The 24,206-nt window shown below is 42.5% G+C and overlaps 1 protein-coding gene across 1 annotated transcript in view; it reads right to left on the bottom strand.

The window, feature by feature from the left end:
• The window catches only part of LOC139563350 (neuroplastin-like), a 44,978-nt gene that overhangs the window by 1,182 nt on the left and 19,590 nt on the right, over positions 1–24,206 (bottom strand). The window contains exons 3-8 of the mRNA XM_071382001.1: positions 22,618–22,792; positions 21,961–22,055; positions 18,401–18,534; positions 15,396–15,669; positions 5,779–5,800; positions 123–199 (exon numbers count right to left, since the gene is read on the bottom strand). Of these exons, the coding sequence (XP_071238102.1) occupies positions 139–199; positions 5,779–5,800; positions 15,396–15,669; positions 18,401–18,534; positions 21,961–22,055; positions 22,618–22,792 (761 nt within the window). The 3' untranslated portion in view covers positions 123–138. The remainder of the gene's footprint in view (positions 1–122; positions 200–5,778; positions 5,801–15,395; positions 15,670–18,400; positions 18,535–21,960; positions 22,056–22,617; positions 22,793–24,206) is intronic.

The raw sequence follows: 24,206 nt of genomic DNA, 5'->3' as shown, positions 1-24,206 counted from the left end.
CCTCAGATTCCTTTTTCTAAAGGCCAGAATACTCACTACAACGAGTAGCTTCTCGTTTTATAAAGGTCGGAATAATCACTGCAACGAGTAGCTTCTCATTTTATAAAGGCCGGAATACTCACTGCAACGAGTAGCTTCTCATTTCGTATTCCTCTGGCGCACGTTTTTGTCTTTGTGGTTGTTTGTCGAATTTGTTTTCCTAGTGAAGAAATAGCAAGAGTTTAGTCAGTTCCAGGGGGAAATTATGATATGTACACTACCGTTCAAAAGTTTGGGGTCACTTAGAAATGTCCTTGTTTTTGAAAGAAAAGCACACAAAAAAGTCCATTAAAATAACATCAAATTGATCAGAAATACAGTGTTAATGTTGTAAATGATTATTGTAGCTGGAAACGGCAGATTTTTTTAATGGAATATCTACATAGGCGTACAGAGGCCCATTATCAGCAACCATCACTCCATCACTCAATGGCATGTTGTGTTAGCTAATCCAAGTTTATTATTTTAAAAGGCTATTTAATCATTAGAAAACCCTTTTGCAATTATATTAGCACAGCTGAAAACGTTTGTGCTGATTTAAACAAGCAATAAAACTGTCCTTCTTTAGACTTGTTGAATATCTGGAGCATCAGCATTTGTGGGTTTGATTAGAGGCTCAAAATGGCCAGAAACAAATAACTTTCTGAAACTCATCAGTCTATTCTTGTTCTGAGAAATGAAGGCTATTCCATTGGAGAAATTGCCAAGAAACTGAAGATCTCGTGCAACGCTATGTACTACTCCCTCCACAGAACAGTGCAAACTGGCTCTAACCAGAATAGAAAGAGGAATGGGAGGCCCCGGTGCACAACTGAGCAGATAACAAGTACATTAGTGTCTAGTTTGAGAAACAGATGCCTCATAAGTCCTCAAGTGGTAGCTTCATGAAATAGTACCCGCAAAACACCAGTCTCAACGTCAACAGTGAAGAGGCGACTCCGGGATGCTGGCCTTCTAGGCAGAGTTCCTCTGTCCAGTGTCTGTGTTCTTTTGCCCATCTTAATATTTTCTTTTTATTGGCCAGTCTGAGATATGGCTTTTCTTTGCAACTCTGCCTAGAAGGCCAGCATCCCGGAGTCACCTCTTCACTGATGTTGAGAGTGGTGTTTTGCAGCCTCCCACTCCTCTTTCTATTCTGGTTAGAGACAGTTTGCGCTGTTCTATGAAGGGAATAGTACATAGCATTGCACGAGATCTTCAGTTTCTTGGCAATTTCTCCCATGGAATAGCTATCATTCCTCAGAACAAGAATAGACTGCCGAGTTTCAGAAGAAAGTTCTTTGTTTCTGGCCATTTTGAGGCTGTAATCGAACCCACAAATGCTGATCCTCCAGATACTCAACAACAAGGCTAAAGAAGGCCAGTTTTATTGCTTCATTAATCAGAACAACAGTTTTGAGCTGTGCTAACATAATTGCAAAAGGGTTTTCTAATGATCAATTAGCCTTTTAAAACGATAAACTTGGATTAGCTAACACAACGTGCCATTGGAACACAGGAGTGATGGTTGCTGATAATGGGCCTCTGTACACCTAGGTAGATATTCCATAAAAAAATGGTCAGTTTCCAGCTACAATAGTCATTTACAACATTAACAATGTCTACACTGTATTTCTGATCAATTTGATGTTATTTTAATGGACAGAAAATTAGCTTTTCTTTCAACAAGGACATTTCTAAGTGACCTCAAACTTTTGAATGGTAGTCTATATACAGTTGACGTCGGAAGTTTACATACACCTTAGGCAAATACATTTAAACTCAGTTTTTCACAATTCCTGACATTTTAATGAGCCCTAGGACAATGCCTCGGGACTACCTGGCATGATGACTCCTTGCTGTCCCCAGTCCACCTGGCCGTGCTGCTGCTCCAGTTTCAACTGTTCTGCCTGCGGCTATGGAACCCTGACCTGTTCACCGGACGTGCTACCTGTCCCAGACCTGCTGTTTTCAACTCTCTAGAGACAGCAGGAGCGGTAGAGATACTCTCAATGATCGGCTATGAAAAGCCAACTGACATTTACTCCTGAGGTGCTGACTTGTTGCACCCTCGACAACTACTGTGATTATTATTATTTGACCATGCTGGTCATTTATGAACATTTGAACATCTTGGCCATGTTCTGTTATAATCTCCACCCGGCACAGGCAGAAGAGGACTGGCCACCCCTCATAGCCACCCCTCATTTCCTAGCCACCATGCTTCTACACCTGCATTGCTTGCTGTTCAGGGTTTTAGGCTGGGTTTCTGTACAGCACTTTGATATATCATCTGATGTAAGACGGGCTATATACATAAATTTTATTTGATTCATCCTAGTAAAAATTCCCTGTCTTAGGTCAGTTAGGATCACCACTTTATTTTAAGAATGTGAAATGTCAGAATAATAGTAGAGAGAATGATTTATTTCAGCTTTTATTTCTTTCATCACATTCCCAGTGGGTCAGAAGTTTACATACACTCAATTAGTATCTGGTAGTACTGCCTTTAAGTTGTTTGACTTGGGTCAAACGTTTCGGGTAGCCATCCACAAGCTTTCCACAATAAGTTGGCTGAATTTTGGCCCATTCCTCCTGAGAGGGCTAGTGTAACTGAGTCAGGTTTGTAGACCTCCTTGCTCGCACACGTTTTTTCAGTTCTGCCCAAACATTTTCTATGGGATTGAGATCAGGGCTTTCTGATGGCCACTCCAATACCTTGACTTTGTTGTCCTTAAGCCATTTTGCCACATCTTTGGAAGTATGCTTGGGGTCATTGTCCATTTGGAAGACCCATTTGCGACCAAGCTTTAACTTCCTGACTGATGTCTTGATGTTGCTTCAATATATCCACATAATTGTCCTGCCTCATGATGCCATCTATTTTGTGAAGTGCACCAGTCCCTCCTGCAGCAAAGCACCCCCACAACATGATGCTGCCACCCCCGTGCTTCACGGTTGGGATGGTGTTCTTCGGCTTGCAAACCTCCCCCTTTTTCCTCCAAACATAATGATGGTCATTATGGCCAAACAGTTCTATTTTTGCTTCATCTGACCAGAGGACATTTCTCCAAAAACTACGATCTTTGTCCCCATGTGCAGTTGCAAACCGTAGTCTGGCTTTTTTTATGGTGGTTTTGGAGCAGTGGCTTCTTCCTTGCTGAGCGGCCTTTCAAGTTATGTCGATATAGGACTTGTTTTACTGTGGATATAGATACTTTTGTACCTGTTTCCTCCAGCATCTTCACAAGGTCCTTTGCTGTTGTTCTGGGATTGATTTGTACTTTTCACACCAAAGTACGTTCATCTCTAGAAGACAGAACTCGTCTCCTTCCTGAGCGGTATGACGGCTGCGTGGTCCCATGGTGTTTATACTTGCATACTATTGTTTGTACAGATGAACGTGGTACCTTCAGGCGTTTGGAAATTGATCCCAAGGATGAACCAGACTTGTGGAGGTCTACAATTTTTTTCTGAGGTCTTGGCTGATTTCATTTGATTTTCCCATGATGTCAAGCAAAGAGGCACTGAGTTTGAAGGTAGGCCTTGAAATACATCCACAGGTACACCTCCACTTGACTCAAATGATGTCAATTAGTCTACCAGAAGCTTCTAAAGCCATGACATCATTTTCTGCAATTTTCCAAGCTGTTTAAAGGCACAGTCAACTTAGTGTATGTAAACTTCTGACCCACTGGAATTGTGATGCAGTGAATTGTAAGTGAAATAATCTGTCTGTAAACAATTGTTGGAAAAATTACTTGTCATGCTGTCACGCCCTGACCTTAGAGATCCTTCTTATGTCTCTATTTGGTTTGGTCAGGGTGTGATTTGGGGTGGGCATTCTATGTTCTGTTTTCTAGGTTTGTGTATTTCTATATTTTGGCCGGGTATGGTTCTCAATCAGGGACAGCTGTCCATCGTTGTCTCTGATTGGGTATCATACTTAGGCAGCCTTTTTCCCTTGTCATTGTGGGAAGTTAACTTTGTTTGTGGCACATAGCGCTTAAGCTTCCCGGTTGTTTTGTATTGTTTTTGTCGGCATCATTTCTAATAAAAAGGAATATGTACGCTCACCTGCGCTTTGGTCTTCCTTCAACGACGGCCGTGACACATGCACAAAGTAGATGTCCTAACCAACTTGCCAAAACTATAGTTTGTTAACAAGAAATTTGTGGAGTGGTTGAAAAACGAGTTGTAATGACTCCAACCTAAGTGTATATGTAAACTTCTGGCTTCACCTGTATATACGGTGCATTCGGAAAGTATTCAGTATTCAATCATTTTTTCCCTCATCAATCTACACACAGTACCCCATAATGACAAAGCAAAAACAGGTTTTTAGAAATTGTTGTAAAACAGAAATACCTTATTTACATACGTTTTTCAAACCCTTTGCTATGAGTCTCGAAATTGAGCTCAGGTGCATCCTGTTTCCATTGATTATCCTTGAGATGTTTCTACAACTTGATTGGAGTCCACCTGTGGTAAATTAAATTAATTGGACATGATTTGGAAAGGCACAAACCTGTCTATATAAGATCCCACAGTGCATGTCAGAGCAAAAACCAAGCCATGAGGTCGAAGGAATTGTCCTTAGAGCTCAGAGACAGGATTGTGTTGGCACAGATTTGGGAAGGATAAAACGTTTTTTTTAAGCATTGAAGGTCCCCAACAACAGCAGTAGCCTCCATCATTTTTAAATGGAAGAAGTTTGGGATCACCAAGACTCTTCCTAGAGCTGGCCGCCAGGCCAAACTGGGCAATCGGGGGAGAAGGGCCTTGGTCAGGGAGGTGACCAAGAACCCGATGTTCCTCCGGAGATGGGAGAACCTTCCAGAAGGACAGCCATCTCTGCAGCACTCCACCAATCAGGCTTTTATTGTAGAGTGGCCAGATGGAAGCCACTCCTCAGTAAAATGCACGACAGCTCGCTTGGCGTTTGCCAAGAGGCACCTAAAGGACTCTGACCCTGACCATGAGAAACAAAATTCTCTGGTCTGATGTTAGATTGAACTCTTTGGCCTGAATGCCAAGTGTCACGTCTGGAGGAAACCTGGCACCATCCCTACGGTGAAGCATTGTGGTGGCAGCATCATGCTGTGGGTATGTTTTGTCAGCGGCAGGGACTGGGAGACTAGTCAGGATCGAGGGAAAGATGAACGGAGCAAAGTAGAGATCCTTGATGAAAACCTGCTCAGGATCTCAGACTGGGGGCAAAGGTTCACCTTCCAACAGGACAACGACCCTAAGCACACAGCCAAGACAACACAGGAGTGGCTTCAGGACAAGTCTCTGAATATCCTTGAGTGGCCCAGCCAGAGCCCAGACTTGAACCCGATAGAACATCTTTGTAGAGACCTAAAAATAGCTGTGCAGCAAAGCTCCCCATCCAACCTGACAGAGCTTGAGAGGATCTGCAGAGAAGAATGGGAGAAACTCCCCAAATACAGGTGTGCCAAGCTTGTAGCGTCATACCCAAGAAGACTCAAGGCTGTAATCCCTGCCAAAGGTGCTTCTACATTGTACTGAGTAAAGGGTCTGAATACCTATGTGATATTTCCGTTTTCTTTTTATACATTTGCAAAAATGTATAAAAAGCTGTTTTTGCTTTGTCATTATGGGGTATTGTATGTAGATCAATTTTAGAATAAGGCTGTAATGTGGAAAAAGTCAAGGGGTCTGAATACTTTCCGAATGTACTGTATGTATATATTTTTTATTGTAGTCTCGAGAGTACAGAATATTTATCATACTTACGTTGGTGCGGCTGGCTCATCATCTTCGTCACAAGGGGAGAGAAGAGGGGAAAGAGCACAAAAACAATGGAATATTAGACAACATGGTCGTTCCTCAGAAGTGTCCAACACACTGCTCCCATATTTTCTTTCAAATGTTGATGTTGTCATCTTAACTGTAATTAAATATCAAATTGATTCAATTAAATGATTGTTACATGACTGTAGCAGTTTAAAAGTTAGTCACATCACGTCAGTGTGAAGTATTCCAAATTTGCAACTGATGTTAACATTTTCAATGTTACGGTTTTCTTCAAGTTCCCTTGTGGATCCCGCGGTGTGGGTCTTTTGCATGGGTTGTTCCCAAGTTCCAGTTGTCATTAAAGAATACCGAAGTTCTAGGAATAAAGTGAACTTTTTGAAGTCTCCAGGTCTGCATTTTTAATTTGACTGAGTCTGACAATAAAAGCTCTGAGTTGTGAAATCAGGCTTTATGTGTACATGAATGAGCAAAAAAATATGTTTTAGTATAATAACGTTTTTAGTGTAGAGTTGAATTACACAGCAGCATGCAGTAGCAGTGGACATCATCGCACATTAGTGATTAGCTAGTTAGTTCAGATAACCACTCTTTCAAGGTGCCACAGTGGCATGTTTTTGACCACACACGAGAAAGAATGGGTCAGTAGGTCAGTATAGTATGCATGGAGAGTGAAAGTGTGTTCAGTAGCATGCAACCAGAGATCTGGGGCACGTAACCATTTCAGAGTAGAAGAGCTGATGTAGGATCAGTTGAGCCTTTTAGATCATAATCCGTAAGATTATATAGAGAGGGGGGACCTGATCCTAGATCAGCACTAAACTATGAGACGCTTTATGAATACGGGCCCAGAAAGCAGCAGCATGCCATTGGCAGTTAAATGGGGGTATGGTGGTCACAATGTGAGACGGGACAGCATGGCTGCCTGTGAGACAGTCTTGGGGACAGAGGGGGCACATCTGTTTGTGCATCTGAGTTCACTTACAACTAGCCCCTGGGTGCAGAGTTATCCAGTCGGGCAAAGATAATGTTTAGAATATGTGATTCAAGTCATGAAATTGCAAACAAACAAAAACCCTGACTTTTACAGTGTGGAGAATATTAAGAGTATAGCCAAGGTAAGATCAATGTATTCAGCAAGTTTTTCTTGTATGCCAATAGTTTGATATGCTCTCCATTACATTTTTACAGTTTAGTCATTTAGCAGACGCGCTTATCCAGAGTGACTTTTCACCTAGTCTACTCAGGGATTCGAACCAGCGACCTTTTGGTTAACGGCTCCACGCTCTTAAACGCTAGGCTACCTGCCGTCCTACATTTTGCATAATGTAATTTTTCCTGGTTGTTCCATAATGATCCCACACAGTAAAAGAAAGTGGAACCCTCACAACAGGTTCTTTAAAAATGTATTGGCTCTCCAAAAAACATCAACCTTTGCTTTGGATCACTTGGCAGTGCATTATCAGTGTTGATACACAATTTAGCCATCATGAAGACAGAATTCATAATGTACACCTACATATAACAAAGCTCTTGGGGATAGAGGATACTAAAAGGAGATTTCAGAGCTGGCTATTTGCACAAGTGATGCAGTGTTCTGCATCTCTGATTCGCTTGATATGACCATGGCAGATAATCTACCTTCATCTACTCGTTGGGGGGCAAACAAAATATCACGCTGTTGCCAACCTCTGTTCTACACCAAAGCAAGTTTTTTTCTCTCTCCCCCTCCTCCAGTACATAAACCCTTGCCAAACTAGAGGCCTTGCCTACGGGTGCAGGAGATTGGTTGGTGTTTGTCAAAGCACTACACTGTCTTCACACTGTACACAAAGCCAATGCTTACTTTATTGATGAATTTACATACTTTCTGTTTAATAGTGTACAGCAGTGTAACAATATTTAACGCTGAAACCATCATGGGAAGGATTATACAGTGCATACACAATTCAGACTTCAGAAATAGGAGTATGCATAATTTATCTTTTTAATCTACCCAGTCTTTATTTCATTTTATTTTTTATAATAGCATCTACAGTATATCAGTGCTTTGGGGAACCTAGAGTGCATACTATCTCTCCTCGTGTGTGGGGCGGTTTGAGTGATTTAACACTCCTATATAAGACAAGTGAAGAAGACTGGTATAAAATGTATACAGCTATAAACATAGCAGGTCATTTCAGTAGGCTGATAGCAATATATGTTTTAAACATCAGAGACCACCACCTATACAGGAGAAAATATGTCAAACTGCGTTGGCCCCGCTTAATGGAAATGAATACGAAATGGAATAAATACATATTTTCAACATATATATTGTCTATACAAAGACGCCAAACAACTTGTAGTCAAATAATCTGATAAACGGGTGTTGACATGGTGGTCTGGATGGACTGTAGTAGAAACGGATCAAATTTTAAAAATCATTCTCTGAAAACATGCAAGATCTCTCACTTACCAACCGTTTAGATAATGATGCCATTTGGAGAGAGGGGGAAAGAAGTCAGTAACCAATTAATTCATATCTTGCTGATATCCTGAATAAAGTTGATCGAACCATAGGCGGGTGAAGCATCAACGGCCTTTTTGGCTTTGACTACACTCAAATGCTTAAGCCTTTGTTTGACTTTGACACTTTTAAATCGAGCTTTAACAGTTTATATTATTGTATGTTATCAAGTGGTTTTGTTATTAGAACAGATATTACTTTTCAAAAGTAGTAAATAGTTACTAGTTACCAACGTAGGCAACTTTGAGAATAACTTACCTGTGGATGTGACGGGCTTTGATTGGAGCAGGGTAACAGGGATTTTCGATTCTCTACTTTAAGCCCTCAGCCATAGGTAGAACTTGTAGGACAAAGCCAAAATAACACATCAAACTTCCCCTGATTCCCTGTCTCAAATTATTGTCAATGAAATGAATTGATCAGTTCTCCAGATGGGTGATAAAATGGTCCCTGGTTATCATCATTAGCGAGACCGCAACGGCATTTCAACTCTTTCATTTAAAAGGTTAGCTGTGGAAGGGATCACGTGACCCCTGAACGAGATGGCCGCATGAACTAGGAGCTCCGCACAAGTAGTTTCCAATTCCTAATCTTACCTCCACTTCAAGTTTAAACTCATTTAGCTTTAGTCAAAAAGTCATGGCGGCTACAAAAGGCGACACTACAGGTGACATTTTTACCCGGACTCGAGCACTAGCGACGGAAAAATCCTCCAAGAAGCAGCTAGCTTCAGAAAAAGCTAGCGCCATTAGCCAGGAGCAAGAGGACCCGTTCCCCCCCCGAGGCCCAACGAAGGCCAACCACGCACTCTGTCGAAGACATCTTTTCTGAGCTGAGATCCCAACGTACAGAACTCAACACTAAACTAGATGCCATTAACGCTCAGCTCAGTGCGATAGGGGGCAAGGTGACAATCCTGGAAAATGCTTTGCCTGACATAAACAACAAGATAACCATAAACGCGGGGCGCCTGGACGAGGCAGAGAGGCGAATCCTATCCACGGAAAACTTATTGACAGACGCCATGGAAACAATAGCATATGCTAAAAAAAAATAGAGCAGCTGGAAGAGAAAACAGAGGACCTGGAAAACAGGGGGCGAAGGAATAATTGTGTTCTATTAAATCTGGGCGAAAAAGAAGAGGGAAACATGCCACTGATCCGCTACCTGCAAGACAAACTTCCCGAGTGGCTCCACCTGTCCACCGACAGACCCATAGAACTCGAGAGAGCTCACCGAGCACTGAGGCCCCCACCAGCAGCCAGACAAGCACCGCGCCCAATCACCATACGTTTCTTGAGATTCACCGACAAGGAACGAGTCCTACAGGCGGCGAAAACCAACACCATTACAGTGGGAAACGCCAAACTCATCTTGCTCCAGGACCTGTCAGCTGGAATACGCCGAAAGCGCCGAGAGTTTGACGAGGTGAAGAAATGCTCCATTGACCGAGGCATCTTTAGGGGATTCAAATACCCAAACGAGCTCAGGATTCTTTACCAAGGAGCCCTGCGACACTTCAAAACTCCCGAAGAGGCAAAACGTTTTTTGAAAGACAACCCCGGTCAATGAGAAATGGACCAATGACTAAATGCGATTACTATTATTACTAAAGGAGGTAAGACAACATATAGCCGATATCCAAAGACCCACCCGCCCTGCTAAATGTCATTATAGCCGTCTAATCTATATTTATGTTCCTTTAGCTGAGAGGGATAGGCTCCATATTATAACCTAGGCCTACTATATGTAGGCTGGGCTATTGATTTTATTTTCTCCCATTTTTAATGTGGCCTGGACGGGGGCTACGTTGTCATTTACCCAATGCGGGGCGGAGAGGATGAGGCATTTCTTTGGTGGGGAGGGGGAGACGTTGTGCGTTGCTAACTGTTCCCGTTTTTTTTGTTGTTGTTGTGGGAACACAGAATTGTGACTGAGCGGGGAGGTAATAGATCCAACGGGATATGTCGAGTTGTTTGGGAACTCGGCTGGGGTGTTCAGAGACTGTTATTTTATGTAAACCATTTATTTTCCTTTTATGTGAACGCAGCTGTAACTACTATCCACCTTTACCCAGAGATGACTTGCACTAAAGTTCGATTACTGTTCGATGACGATGACTAGTACCTTAAATCTATTGACATGGAACTGCCATGGTCTAGGTCATGCAATAAAACGGAAAAAGATACTATGTGCTCTAAAAAAGGAAAAAGCAGACATCGCGCTATTGCAAGAGACACACCTCTGTGATGCTGAACATGCCAAACTCCGCAGAGCTTGGGTGGGACAGGTGTATTTCTCATCTTTCAAATCCAACAGTAGAGGCACAGCCATACTTATCCATAAGAATGTTCCATTCATAATTGACAAAAACATATCTGATCCGGAGGGGAGATTTATTTTGATAACTGGGTCACTGTATGGGCAACCAATTACTCTCTTAAACATATACGCCCCTAACACAGATACTCCTGCTTTTATGTCGAAAATGATAACCCTGTTCAATGAGCATTGTGTTTCCTTTGGAGTGTTGGCCGGAGATTTTAATTGTACCCTGAACCCAACCCTAGACAAATCATCTCAAGTCCCCACCACAAATCCTAGATCTGCAAAGATGTTGAACTCTCTTACTAAAGAGATGGGACTGATAGATATCTGGAGAGAGACTAATAGCTCATCTATGGACTATACATACTACTCTAATGTCCATAACACCTACTCCCGTATAGATTACATTTTTATCCCAAAGAGTTTCATAAATTCAGCCACGTGTAGAATCGGACCCATAGCGCTTTCGGATCACGCCTTTGTCCACCTCCGCTTTGACCTCTGCAAAAACATCCCGAGGTCAAAGAGCTGGAAATTCAACACCTCCATGCTATCAAACGAAGCATTCCATACATTGGTAACTACATGGATAGACAACTACACACAAGACAACAAAGATTCTCCTGTTTCTCCGGCCACAATGTGGGACGCTGCTAAAGCCACACTAAGAGGTCATCTAATTGCATATGCTTCCTCTAAGAAAAAAGCAATGGAAGCACACAGGCTAGATCTGGAGAGGGAGCTGGAACGCTGTGAAAAAGTACATAAACAATCCACAGACAGCACCTCCTGGAGTCAACTTAAAGCAGCCAAAGCCAAACTGAATTTGGACTATACTCGGGAGATTAAAAAAAAAGTTTTCTTTACTAAACAGAAATACCATGAGTATAGCAATAGGCCTAGTAGATTGCTTGCTTATCAATTTAAAAAAGAGCAGTCAGAGCGTACAATTATGGCTATCCGAACAGCAGAGGACGAGGTCACATATGACCCAAAAAATATCAATTTAACTTTTCATGATTTTTACTGCAAACTATATACCTCTGAGAGAAAACACACGGAAGCAGAACTCCACTCCTTCCTAGAGGGAATCTCGCTACCTAAACTATCAGAGACTGACCAAGAAGATCTCAACTCCCCCTTCACTCCTGAGGAGATCCTGGAGGCAATTACCTCCATGCCACCTAACAAGTCCCCAGGCCCAGATGGATTCCCCAGAGAGTTCTACAAAGCTTTTTGGCCCCAGCTTAGCCCTATTTTCATGCCAATGCTGGAGGATTTTTGCAAAAACGGAGTTCTCCCAGACTCAATGCGCACAGCTCGCATTACAGTGTTGCTCAAAAAAGACAAGGACCCCCTATCCTGCTCCTCCTTCCGGCCCATAAGCTTGTTGGATTTCGACTACAAAATAATTACCAAATTGCTGGCCAAAAGACTAAACACTCTTCTTCCCAAAATAATAAAAGCGGACCAAACTGGATTTATTAGAGACAGATACTCTTCTGATAACATTCGCCGTCTTTTTGATATTATTGATCAAGTAAACGCACAGAAGACCCCTGTCCTGCTGGCTTCACTGGATGCTGAGAAGGCGTTCGACAGGATGGAGTGGAGCTTTTTGTTCTCAGTCTTAGAAAAGTTCAATATGGGCCCAAACTTTATTAAATGGATCAAATCACTATACTCTCATCCAAATGCCATGGTGACTACTAACGGACTGAACTCTGACAGATTCCCTTTGGGACGGGGCACAAGACAAGGGTGCTCGCTATCCCCCCTGCTCTACTTGTTGGGGGCGGAGCCTCTGGCAGAGTTGATAAGGAGCAATTCAAGTATTACAGGTGTTCCTGCAGGCGGCCTGCAGCACAAGATTTCGCTTTACGCGGATGATGTCTTGCTCTACATATCCAACCCTGAGAAATCCCTTCCTCCCATTTTAGACACAATTGCTCAGTATGGCACGTTTTCAGGTTATAAGATAAATTTTAACAAATCCACTGTCTGCCCTCTCAATATTACACTCACCAGTTCTATGAAGACACTATGCCCATTCCAATGGAAGACACAGGGGTTTCAATACCTTGGGATATTCATAACACCAGATCTGAATAGGCTTTTCAAGGAGAATTATCTTCCACTCCTGGATCGAATCAAAAACAACCTCCAAACCTGGATCTCCCTCCCAATTAGCTTAGTAGGAAGAATTAATGTAATCCGTATGAACATCCTCCCTAGACTGAACTATTTATTTCAGATGCTCCCATGCTATCTCCCAGCTTCCTTTTTCAAAACAATTAACCAAAGCATCACCAAATTTATATGGGGCAATAAAAAACCTAGGATCAAGCTCTCCACTCTATCGAAACCTGAATCTAAGGGCGGTCTTGCCCTTCCCTCCCTTCAATTGTACTACTGGTCTGCCCAAATCCGCAACATGCTAACATGGATCACAAACAGACAAGAGTCAACGTGGATCCAGATAGAAGCCCAATCCTGTGGTTCATTGCCACTAAGCTCAACTATATTCATTAATAACTTTAGTGAAGTGGGCAACATAGCCAAAACATTTGTGATTTACAGCACCCTACTAGCGTGGAGGGACTGTAAGAAATACCTGGGCATCTCCTCCCAAATATGCTCTCACTCGCCTATAGTAGGCAACCCAGACTTGCCAAAAGCCCTGAGGGATGCCAACTTTAATCTTTGGCATACTCTAGGAATCAGGACCTTTTCAGACCTATTTCATCAGAAGACCACTACACTGAAATCCTTTCAAGAGCTCTGCAGTGAATTCAATGTGCCAAGATCCCATTTTTTAAAATATCTTCAAATTAGACATGTCATCTCCTCATTTACTTCCAAGAGGAGGTTTAGAACTCAGTTGAACGAAGTTGAAACCCTTCTTGTCACAGCACAATCCATTAAAGGCAAAATATCCTATATCTATAGACTCCTTTCTGAGAAAGGAGGCTCCTCCTTTACTCCTTTGAAAATAATCTGGGAAAAGGACCTTGGTCTGACTATCAGTGATGAGTTATGGGCGGAGGTTTGCGACAGGGTATACTGCTCCTCTACTAATGTAAAAATGAAAGAATCGAATTACAAATTTTTGTACAAATTTTATTACACTCCCTTGAGACTCCATAAAATGAAAACAGACATTTCTCCTAACTGTAAAAGATGTACCTCTGAAAGTGGAACCTATATGCATGTATTTTGGAGCTGTAGAGAGATTGCCAGATTTTGGCAATCTATACATACTGCTGCACAGAAAATACTAGATGTACAGTTTGATATGACCCCGTGTCTCTATCTTCTTAATGCCCAGCAGGACTTTGTTCTTGATCCTGACAGAGAAAATTTGCTCATGACCATTACATACTTTGCTAAGAAATGTATCCTTCTATTGTGGGCCTCTAGTACCTCTCCTACATTTAAAATGTGGATTGACCAGATTGTTGACTTTCTCCCTCTTGAAAAGCTCACTTATGACCTCCACAAGAGACAGCCCAAGTTTGATAGACTCTGGTCTCCACTACTCCACTATATCTCAAATTGGACAGAGTGAATGGGGGGATCGGGGAGGTGAGCAGATGCGTGTTGTGTAAGGTGCTGTAAAATCTAAAAACTAATCATTGGCTCGTCATCTCAGCTAAGGCTGGAAATAGCAAATAAGAACCTTGATAGTGCTGCTGCAAGTTCTACATTTTAAATTTTGTTATAATTATTATTTGTGTGTATGTGTGTATGTATGTATATGTAGGTATGTATATATGTATATATATATATATAACATTTATTTTTATTATTATTATTATTTTTATTTTTTTTAAGTCTGTCACATCTGTGAATGTGGAATGTGTTTGGTTGGTTGTTTGAAAACTTAATAAAACTTTAAATTGAAAAAAAAAAAGAAGAAGAAAAAAAATACAGAAAAAAAATACAGAAAAAATAAAAAACAATAAAATTAAAAAATTATAAAAAATAATATAAAAAATAAAGACGAAAAAGAAAAAAAAATGATAAAAATTACATGAAAAAAAACAAAAAAAAAAGGGTTAGCAGTGGACCCCCTCCTGGTTTACTAATGTGGAGGATCTCTAAAGGTCATATTATTATGCAGCTAATGTGTGGCGCTGCGCTGTGTGACAGCCAGCGGTGTCTCTGTCTCCCTTCTCAGTACTGACGGAGCATCCAGGGAGCGTGTCCCCCGACAGAGGTCAATTATTCACAGTGGGTATACGCTGCTACTGCTAACACAGCAGAGTCAGCGTCATGAATATTCAGCATCGTGTTTATTGCCTCCGCAACATGTTCACTTGGTAACAGTGTAATACATGTGTGTGGTGATGGTAGAGGAACCCTGTTTGAATTGGTTCTTGATGGCTGTTGAACTTCTAGCCGAGTGCAGCCCCATAATCAGATATTTGAATCATTGTTTAACTGGAGTGAGAATGTCTTTGTATTGTTCTAGGAGCAGCAGCCTATTTACTGGTTCATAATTCCCTCTTCCTCCCTGATTTTACCCCATGGCCACAAGCACTGCTTGAATCAGTACATACTCCCCTGCCGCTGTTAGCATGTTGGTCTCTTTCAGGTGAGATCGAGAACCCTTTTACATACTGTACAGTCATTTCAATGACAGCATCCAGTAACGCTGACCAGTATAATCATCAAACAGGCCTGACGATGACAACATGGCGAGAGGTTGTCTGTCTCCCCAAAGAGATGCAATATAATACTATATTTAATGTTGTCTTACCGTCCAACACATCGTCTGGCCTCTTGCGTTTTTCATACACTACGATGATGACCACCAGGATGATGATCTCCGCTAGCACCCCCAGGAAGGGCCAGAGGGGTGCCAGGTGGCTGCGCACCCGTAGGATGGACGACATGGACTTGGTGCCGATGTGGTTGGTAGCGTTGCACTGGTATTCACCAGGGTCCGAGGTGCGGTTCAGGTTGACGATGTTCAGCTCTGTGTAGTTGTCTTTGTTGGTGATGAAGAAGCGGCCAGAGGAGTTATCGATTTCCTAGAGGAGGGTAAATTAGCATATCAGTGATTTATATGTTACAGACAATTTTACGATCACATTCCAGACAGTGATCACAGTAGTTTAGCACAGCGGTTCCCAAACTAGGGTCCATGCGGGGTCACCTGATATGAAAATGGGGTTGAGGGAGAATAAAAAAATACTGAAAAAAATGTACCAAAAAATATATGTATATTATAATATCATCTTTGTATCTCAAAATCATTGTAATGTGGTTAACCTTAATCTAAATGAAAAAGATTAAAATCTAGAATTCAACCAGAGAGCCCCTTAGATCATGGGAAAAGGCTGCACTTGACCGTTGCACTTGAATCATTCCCACGGTGAATGACTAGGCCCGCTATGCTATGAAACCACACACTATTGCAGAGACTTTGATATTACCGGCCGCAATTGATATGGTGAAAACAATGTGTGGGGAGGCAGAGGCACAGAAACTCACATCAATACCTTTGTCAGATAACACTGCTAAAGAATTTATGCTTTTGCTAGCCATTAAGAGAATACTGACTATACAACTCAAACTCCCCAGCTAATGCTCTCTAAATGGACGCTAGCTGTGAGGGCCGAGATGGCCATGCATGAGTTTTGTTCGCTATACACGTCAGGGGATGCTATTCACAAGGACATATTGTTCTGTCTCATGATTTCCGAGCATGAAACAGCACAGCTGCTTGGCTATATTGACGAAAAACAGATTCCATGGGATCGAATGGTGGGCTTTTGCACAGATGGGGCTCCATCTATGGCGGGACGGAGGGCAGACCAATGCACTCTAGTTATGAATGTGTCTCCCTCTGCCATATGGACTCATTGTATGATTCACCGAGAGCAACCGGCGGCAAAAGAGCTGAGCACAGAACTCTGAGATATAATGCAGCAGGTAACTTTGATTGTAAACCATACTGAACAAACATATAAACACAACATGCAACAATTTCAACAATTTGACTGAGTAATAGTTCATATAAGGAAATCAGTCAATTGAATCTATGGATTTCACATGACTAGGCAGGGGTGCAGCCATGGGTGGGCATAGGCTTTGCAAGGGCCGTGGCTTTTGTGGAGCGATAGGTAACGATGCTACGTGGGAGGCAGTTGTTGATGTGTGCAAAGGGTCCCTGGTTCAAGCCCAGGTAGGGGCGAGGAGAGGGACGGAAGCAACACTGTTACTGTACATCAGCATGTCAATTGTACGTTCCCTCAAAACATGAGACATCTGTGGCATGTTGTGTGACAAAACTGCACATTTGAGTGGCCTTTTATTGTCCCCAGCATAAGGTGCACCTGTGTAATGATCATGTAGTTTAATCAACTTATTGATATGCCACACCTGTCAGGTGGATGGATTATGTATTTGAGAGAAATACACGTTTGGGGGTATGGACATTTTCTGGGGTCTTTTATTTCAGCTCATGAAACATGGGACCAACACTTTACATGTTGCATTTATATTTTTGTTCAGTATACATCAAACCACATCCACTGCGCGCACATCTGTTCGCTAAACTATGTGGAGATATGGGATCAGAGCATGACAGGGTTCTATTTCACACGAGGCTTGGTGGTTGAACTTTTTTTTTTGCATTGAGAGAGGAACAGTTGTCATTCACAACAAAAAAACAGACTTGGTTGACTTTATGTGTAATGAAAAGAAAATGTGTCTCCTTGCCTATGTAACAGACATATTTGGGAAACTGACCAAACTGAATGCAGGGGAAATACAAAATCCTTCTACAGATGAGTGACCGAATCAGTGGATTCAGAGGAAAGAATTCTTATTGGAGAGAGAGTCTTTCAAACACAAACTATGCCCCCTTCCCTTCGCTGTGCATGTGTCTAACAGACAACAGCATTAGTAAGTGTCCCACATGAGTGATGACTACTCACCTCCAACGCTTGGAAGAGCACTTTCGGACCTACTTCCTAATCCGTTTGACTGTGATTCTGGCTCAGTTGACATGCCGGTGTGAAATCGAACAGCTGATCGAGCTGTCATGTGACCGAATGCATTCACGGTCACTAAGGAGGAGTTTTGGTTCCTTACTCAAAGGGAATAATACTTCCGACTTCAGTGAGTTCAAGACAACTGGGAATTCGGGGGAAAAAACGAGCGCCGACTGGGAAAAATTATTTTGAACGGTCATCCAACTCAGAATTCCAACTCGGGAACTCGGGCCTCTTTCTTGAGCTCCGACTTTCCGACCTGAAGATCACTGACGTCATGATTTGACCTCGTATTTTTCAGAGTTCCCAGTTGTTTTGAAAGCACCATCAGTGCTCTCGTCTGCATTAAAACCAAATATCGATCCAGTTTGGATGTGACAGCAGAGATGAGGTGCGCACTGTCGACCACGCCCCTGACTTTGAGAAGCTCCGACACAACATTCATCAAGCACACCCATCTCATTAGTGGTGTTGAGATAAGATACATTATGTTTAGACTCATTTGCAATTGATTGTCATAGCCCCACATTAAAAGTATGTGTCTTCTCAACTCACCATCAATCAGAACTACTGTTGAAAGTTTTTCAATTGACTGCCAAAGCCCCAAATAAAAAAGTCAACATTGGCTGTTAATAACATAATTATTTTCACATGGTTGGGATCGCGAACATTTTCAGATATCAAAATGGGGTCGTGGGCTAAGAAAGTTTGGGAACCCCTGATCTAGCATGAGTTATATAGAGCCAAGGAAGAGGACACGTACCATGTAGTTTGAGCCATCCAGTTTACGCCATGTCCAGATGGGAAAGGGATAGCCCACAGACTTACAGTACAACAGAGCACTCTGCCCCTCGTTCTTATTGTCACTGCGCTTGTGGCCCGTGATCTCAGGTGCCGCTAAAACAAGGGGAAAAGGGAGTGAAATGCATTTGAATAAAAATTCTAACATTTTATGCAAGACGTTCTATGTTTGTGTCAAAGGTATTCCTCATCGGCTTCTCTAAATAACAAGACGTCAGAATATAGTTAAGTCTGTTGGGACCGATTTTGATTATGGTAACTAACATTAAGATGTACATGAAAGTGATGGTAAATTAAGAAAGGATTTGGGGAATTGTTCCATGATTTAGCTGTGAGGCACTGACTTCCCTGGAGATGGACGAACACTGGAATCAATGCTTTATCACTACAGTGATCGAGGCAGGGACACATTTAGCTGCTTTAGTCAATTTCCAAGTTTCTTTAAAAGGTAGATCTCATGGTTTGCTGTGGCTTACTTCCAAGTCTGCCCTTTGAAGGAGTAGGCTTACATATCTTGCAGAGTTTCAGTTCATAGTCAACGAATGACTGAGACTTTCTCAAAGGTGAGATTCTCCAACCCAGCGACACCCTGGGTTTTCAGACAGAATCCTCTGTTTAACTCGGGCTCTGGAGCCGGGTGACAACTGCCACAGTCTTTTGCTAATCCTTGAAATTACGGTAATTCCTTCCATGCAATTAAGCAGGATCAGGGGAGAGGCTGGCCTGGTGCTGCAGCTTTTTCTGCAGCGCAGCGGAAGCCGTTGTCGTGGAGGATGATTGAGCAGCAGTGGCTTGAGCTCAAAGTGACATCATCCTCCCTACTGTAACTATGGTGCACACGTGCTCGCTGGCTAGTGGGGGAGGGGCCGCGTTTATCTCTGTCTTCGTTATCCCCAGCTCACTTCCACTGTGACTGACTGACAGCATGGAGACTGGCTGCCCTCTGAGGGGTGCCAAAACAGGCAGAAATCTTCCATTTCACACCCCCAGCAGCTTGTGTGATTACTGATCTACAGTGCTGCTGTGTGGATGTGTCTGTCTGCCTGTGTGTCAGAAATATATAGAGAAAGAGACAACTTCTGGTGGTCTATCTGGAAGAGGCGATTAGGCAGTCCGATTTCTATTTACTGTTTTTGATACCTCCCATCTCTCCACTGAATTTAAAGAGCATTTGAGCTCAAATGTGATGATCGTGTGGAGTGGAACTAACAAAGTTGCATTATTTTACAGAGAACGCATAGAGCCCCGAGTTGATTATCCCTTGCATACCATGGCTATAATTTAACACATTTACCGCTAGAAATGTGTTTAATTTGCAGGTAGAAATGTGTTCAACATCCACTGAAGCAGCTAGCAAGTTTACTAACCAAACCATCAGTCCTAGCTAACTATTATGAAAATCGAATTAAACGATGCCAATAATGTTTTAAATTCGACTTTTGCTTTCAAAAGCAGCTCAAACATAGAACATGGAAGAACTATAGCCATTGAATTCTACCGTGCAAATATACTGTACTTTATAGAGAAATAATGCATGCTCTAGAATGCCCTTCAAGCCAATCAGAAACAAGTATTCAACAATGTCATGGTATAAAGAATTATATGACACATTATCCTGTGGGCCTGTACTGTGCGTTTGACAAAAAATAGGAATTTGAAAGAAATCTAGATCTGCAAAATTCATCATTGATTTGATTCAATCAACAGGGCGTGTGGAATTATCTCTTTAAAAAATGTGTAGATAGCACACAACAAAATCGGATATATAAAAATACGAAGGATAATTGGGATGCGCAAAATATGCATGCTCAGGACAGCAGCTTACTGTATCATCGTGGACAACAAAGTCCTGCCATTACAAATGGCTGGGAGCGGATTCTGAACCTTAATCCCACACCACCATCACACAAGCCTCCATCTGTTGCCTTGCTCTGAGCTGAGAGCTGGAGAGATGGGAGCGCCAAGGACACTGCAGCCGGAGAGAGCTGGGGGGGAGCTCAGAGCTCAGCTGCCAGGAGCATAGAGCACACAGGCTCGGCCCCTCTACCATGCTTAATGTATGGGACCTGGTGGTACGACTGAGTATGGGTTTAATGGTATGGGACTCAGTGCCCTTGTATAAGGCAGGGCAAGACTAATTGGATGCAGTTGGTCACAACTATCATGTATTTCTGCTTAGAATGATCATTCTCTGTAGCTTTTATTGAGTCTATTCCTCAATCGGTCCTTAACTGTAACAATTAACAGGAAAGCCTGCAAATGTATCTAAATCTATCTCAAAAACTATTGTCGTGTCCATGCTTCCTCCAAACCAAGACATTAGCATCCCAAATACGACTAACAGCGTCTGTCAACAATTCAGTTAATACTCCCAGACAGTAAACAATAATGTTGAGAGGCAGTGCTGCCATGGTGTTTGTATGTCCAGGAAACGGTGTGTTGTACAGGCTCTAACAGCCAGGGGTAGCAAGCCTCCCTGCCTGCCTGCCTCCCTTCACACGGCCTTAGGGTCAGGACGCTGAGGTTTGATTGGAGATGAGGTCTGTCATCTCTCAGGCTGGAGGAAGCAGCAGAGCTGCAGAGCATACACGGTCATCACACGCGTTACGCAACCAACCACGCAGGCAGCTAGCGCTTAATACAGCCACGGCAGGCATAACAGTCAATGGCAAGCTCACTATGCACAACCATAGCAATGTCACAGCAAATTGGCTTAACACTGTACGTGTAGGCAAGCTTCTCTAGAACAGGGTTTTGCAAGTCCTTTCTCACCCAGAGGAAAATCCCTTATTCCACTTCAAGGGTGAGCTGTCAACTTCTATCTCGCTATGGTTTTAGTTTTTCTATAAGCGTCTTTCACGTCAATGAATGATCCTAACAATTATGAATATGTGCTTTCAAATGTGAACGATGTTATCCAACATATACGGTACAGAATAAGCCACATTATTTGACACATTACCACTAATTATCGTCATGGTTACCCTTAAAAATATAACAAATACAACACAAATACGATACCCTTGGTCCTGCGCCAATTATATGTGGTAACTGGTGCAAAATGACTGACAATCTTAATAATAATCTGGCTAATAAAAATAAATCAAGTAAATCACTGTTGACCAGTGTCTACAGAGGAGACAGTAGCCTGAAGGAAGGCGTGTCTGTGTGAATCGAGTGTACAGAGAGAGCCTAGAAGACAGGACTCTGTCCCTCCCTTCAGCTGGCCTGTCCTGCCCTGTCCTCTCAATGAGTGACAGCAGCCTCCAGAGGCCAGCCTGTCAACACCAAAACACATCACCGGACCATCATCTCAACGTCTGTCACTGGAAGGGGATCTGTTCACAGGAAGTAGCTCTAGATTGTGTTATCCATCAGATCCCTCATAGGAGAACTGTATCTCTCTCTTAGGTATGGCAGAGGGTCAAATGAAAGTGACAGTATTGATTAATTATAAAAATCAACAGAGTATCTGTCATTTGTTTATACCGTGAGTGAGATCAGGTGGTCGGAGAGTCTTACCTTTTACCTCAATAGTGGCGTTGGCGTTGGGAGCCATTTCAAACGTGTAAACACACATGTACTCCCCTGCGTCGTCTGACCTTGGTTTTTTGATTCTGCAACAAACCACAAAATATCAGTTACTCCGTAACTTGAGCTCAGTCAAAAATAACATTTTCTCTAATTCTGTTGTCTATCACTGTACATCACCCAATGATGCATCACCCAATGATGCATGTTGTGTGGAAGTCCTTAGCGTACATTGTTAGCACTGTGCTGTGTTTTAGGCAGCCAGGAGAGAGGAGAGGTTAGGTCGGGCTGTCTGTTCTGGGGTCAGCCATTAGTAGAGTACTGAGATGTAATGTGACAGGAAAGGAGCTGCCCAGTGGTCTCCTCATGTAGCCGTCCGCGGCTGGCTGGGGAGAATCTGGGAGATGTCTATGGGGGTGTTGTGCAGTACAGGGGCTGGTTGCTCTGCTCTAAGCTCAGAGGCTGCTCTGATGGCTATGCCCTGCGAGGGATGGAGCTGCCCAACAACTGTTTTCACTAAAGGACTTGGCAACATGGCTCTTATTTCCATCTCAGGGTGATTGGTCTTAGTGTTGATAGTCGGTGTGACAATTAGAAAGGCTTTTTGAATGCTCTAGTAAGAGAACTACAGAATAAGTAAGGACTTACATGTACTCTGTGTTCTTCTGCTCGTTCCGTGTGTCTGCGATCTCCACTCCGTTCTTCATCCAGAAGCTCTCTTGTTGGCCTTCGTGGGCGTTGGTCAGGTTACACCGCAGGGTGACAGGGGGCCCTTTGGTTTCCGAGGGCAGGATGATCTGATCTGACGCATTGATCTTGGGCTCTGAAACACACAGAGAGACAGCAACCCCTTATCATTGAACTGGGGTTCAACACTATAGCAGAACTGTAACTGTACTGACTATCCCCACACACAGACTGAGTGGGGGACATGCGTGGGAGTTGGGGCTGGAACAGAAGACAACACACATAGATAAAGATAAACACAACATGGAGCTGCAGCAAAATAATTGCAACACTAAACCCTGTATCTGTCTTTGGTTCTGTTGTTACCGTACAATAGAGGGACTTAAAAAAACTAACTTTAAAATATTCTCACAAAATGAAGTCTGTAAATTATAATGATGATTCGTCTCAGACCTAGTACCTCTTGTTCCTGCTCCCATTTTGAGATGATAGATACTCATAATGACACTACATTTACATTTTAGCAGCCGCTCTTATCCAGAGCAACTCACAGGTGCAAATAAGGCACATTGACAGATTTTTCAACTAGTCGTTTTAGGGATTTGGGTTACTGGCCCAACACGCTTACCCGCTAGACTACCTGGAGTTGTGGAAGTAATGATCTTTAAGGTGATGACCAGCACCAAAGCATGTTTGGTTTGGAACCACTGGCTCTTGATAACTTCCTGAACCTTGTCGTGGCAGAATCAGATTTAGCTAAGTAACATAGATAGATAAGATGTTATTTTCATCATATGCTTGTGAGATACTTGTCATTAGAATCTTCTGAGCTAGGGATTGGTAACTTGGGGCCAGAGAGGGGAGAGGTCAGGCTTGTCTTCATATGTCAATGTATCTGTTAAACCATGTGGTGCTAAGTAGAATATTAGAAGGGGAGGAGGACAGAGTGGAATGTTGGTTTCTTATGGGAACGTTGTTTGTAACTATTCCTAAACCATGGGATGGAGTTATTAATTGGGAAACCAGTTAGTTATCTCATACAATGTCTGTACGCTAGTCACTCCCTACTTTTCTCATAGGGGGAAGGAGTTTGGCCGTGTTTGGAACCATTGTATGTCCCCTCTGAGGTTGCCCTTATCTTGACCTAGTATTTGACCTAAGGGGCTCACTGTCTGATTTTGAGTTTGTCCAGGTTTGGGAGTATCTAGAAATGACAATTGATATATGCCATTGGATGAGGTAATGTTTTGGTAGACAGTGAAGTATAAAGCATGAGATTGAAACCTTGTCTTGGGAGATCAAACTGAACGATGATTTATAGCTGATGCTGTCTAGCGATAGGATACTCCTCTTTCGGGTAAAGGATTCTTTGTAAGTTGAGAGGGGTGTATCTTGGCTATAAATTAAACTAAGAATTGTTTTGTAAGCACTCTCAGAGAATTCATTTATAGACACTGAATTGATCTGAGAGTCATTAAAGGGCTTTGGTGAAGCTTGTATATATATATTAAAGATGGAATATATAATTTAACTCTGACTTGTGTGTGGTT

Source organism: Salvelinus alpinus, chromosome 33 (genome assembly GCF_045679555.1).
Source record: "Salvelinus alpinus chromosome 33, SLU_Salpinus.1, whole genome shotgun sequence".
Taxonomy (NCBI): Eukaryota; Metazoa; Chordata; class Actinopteri; order Salmoniformes; family Salmonidae; genus Salvelinus; species Salvelinus alpinus.
The sequence above is the reverse complement of the archived record's forward strand: the minus strand, read 5'-3'. Positions and strand labels throughout refer to the sequence as shown.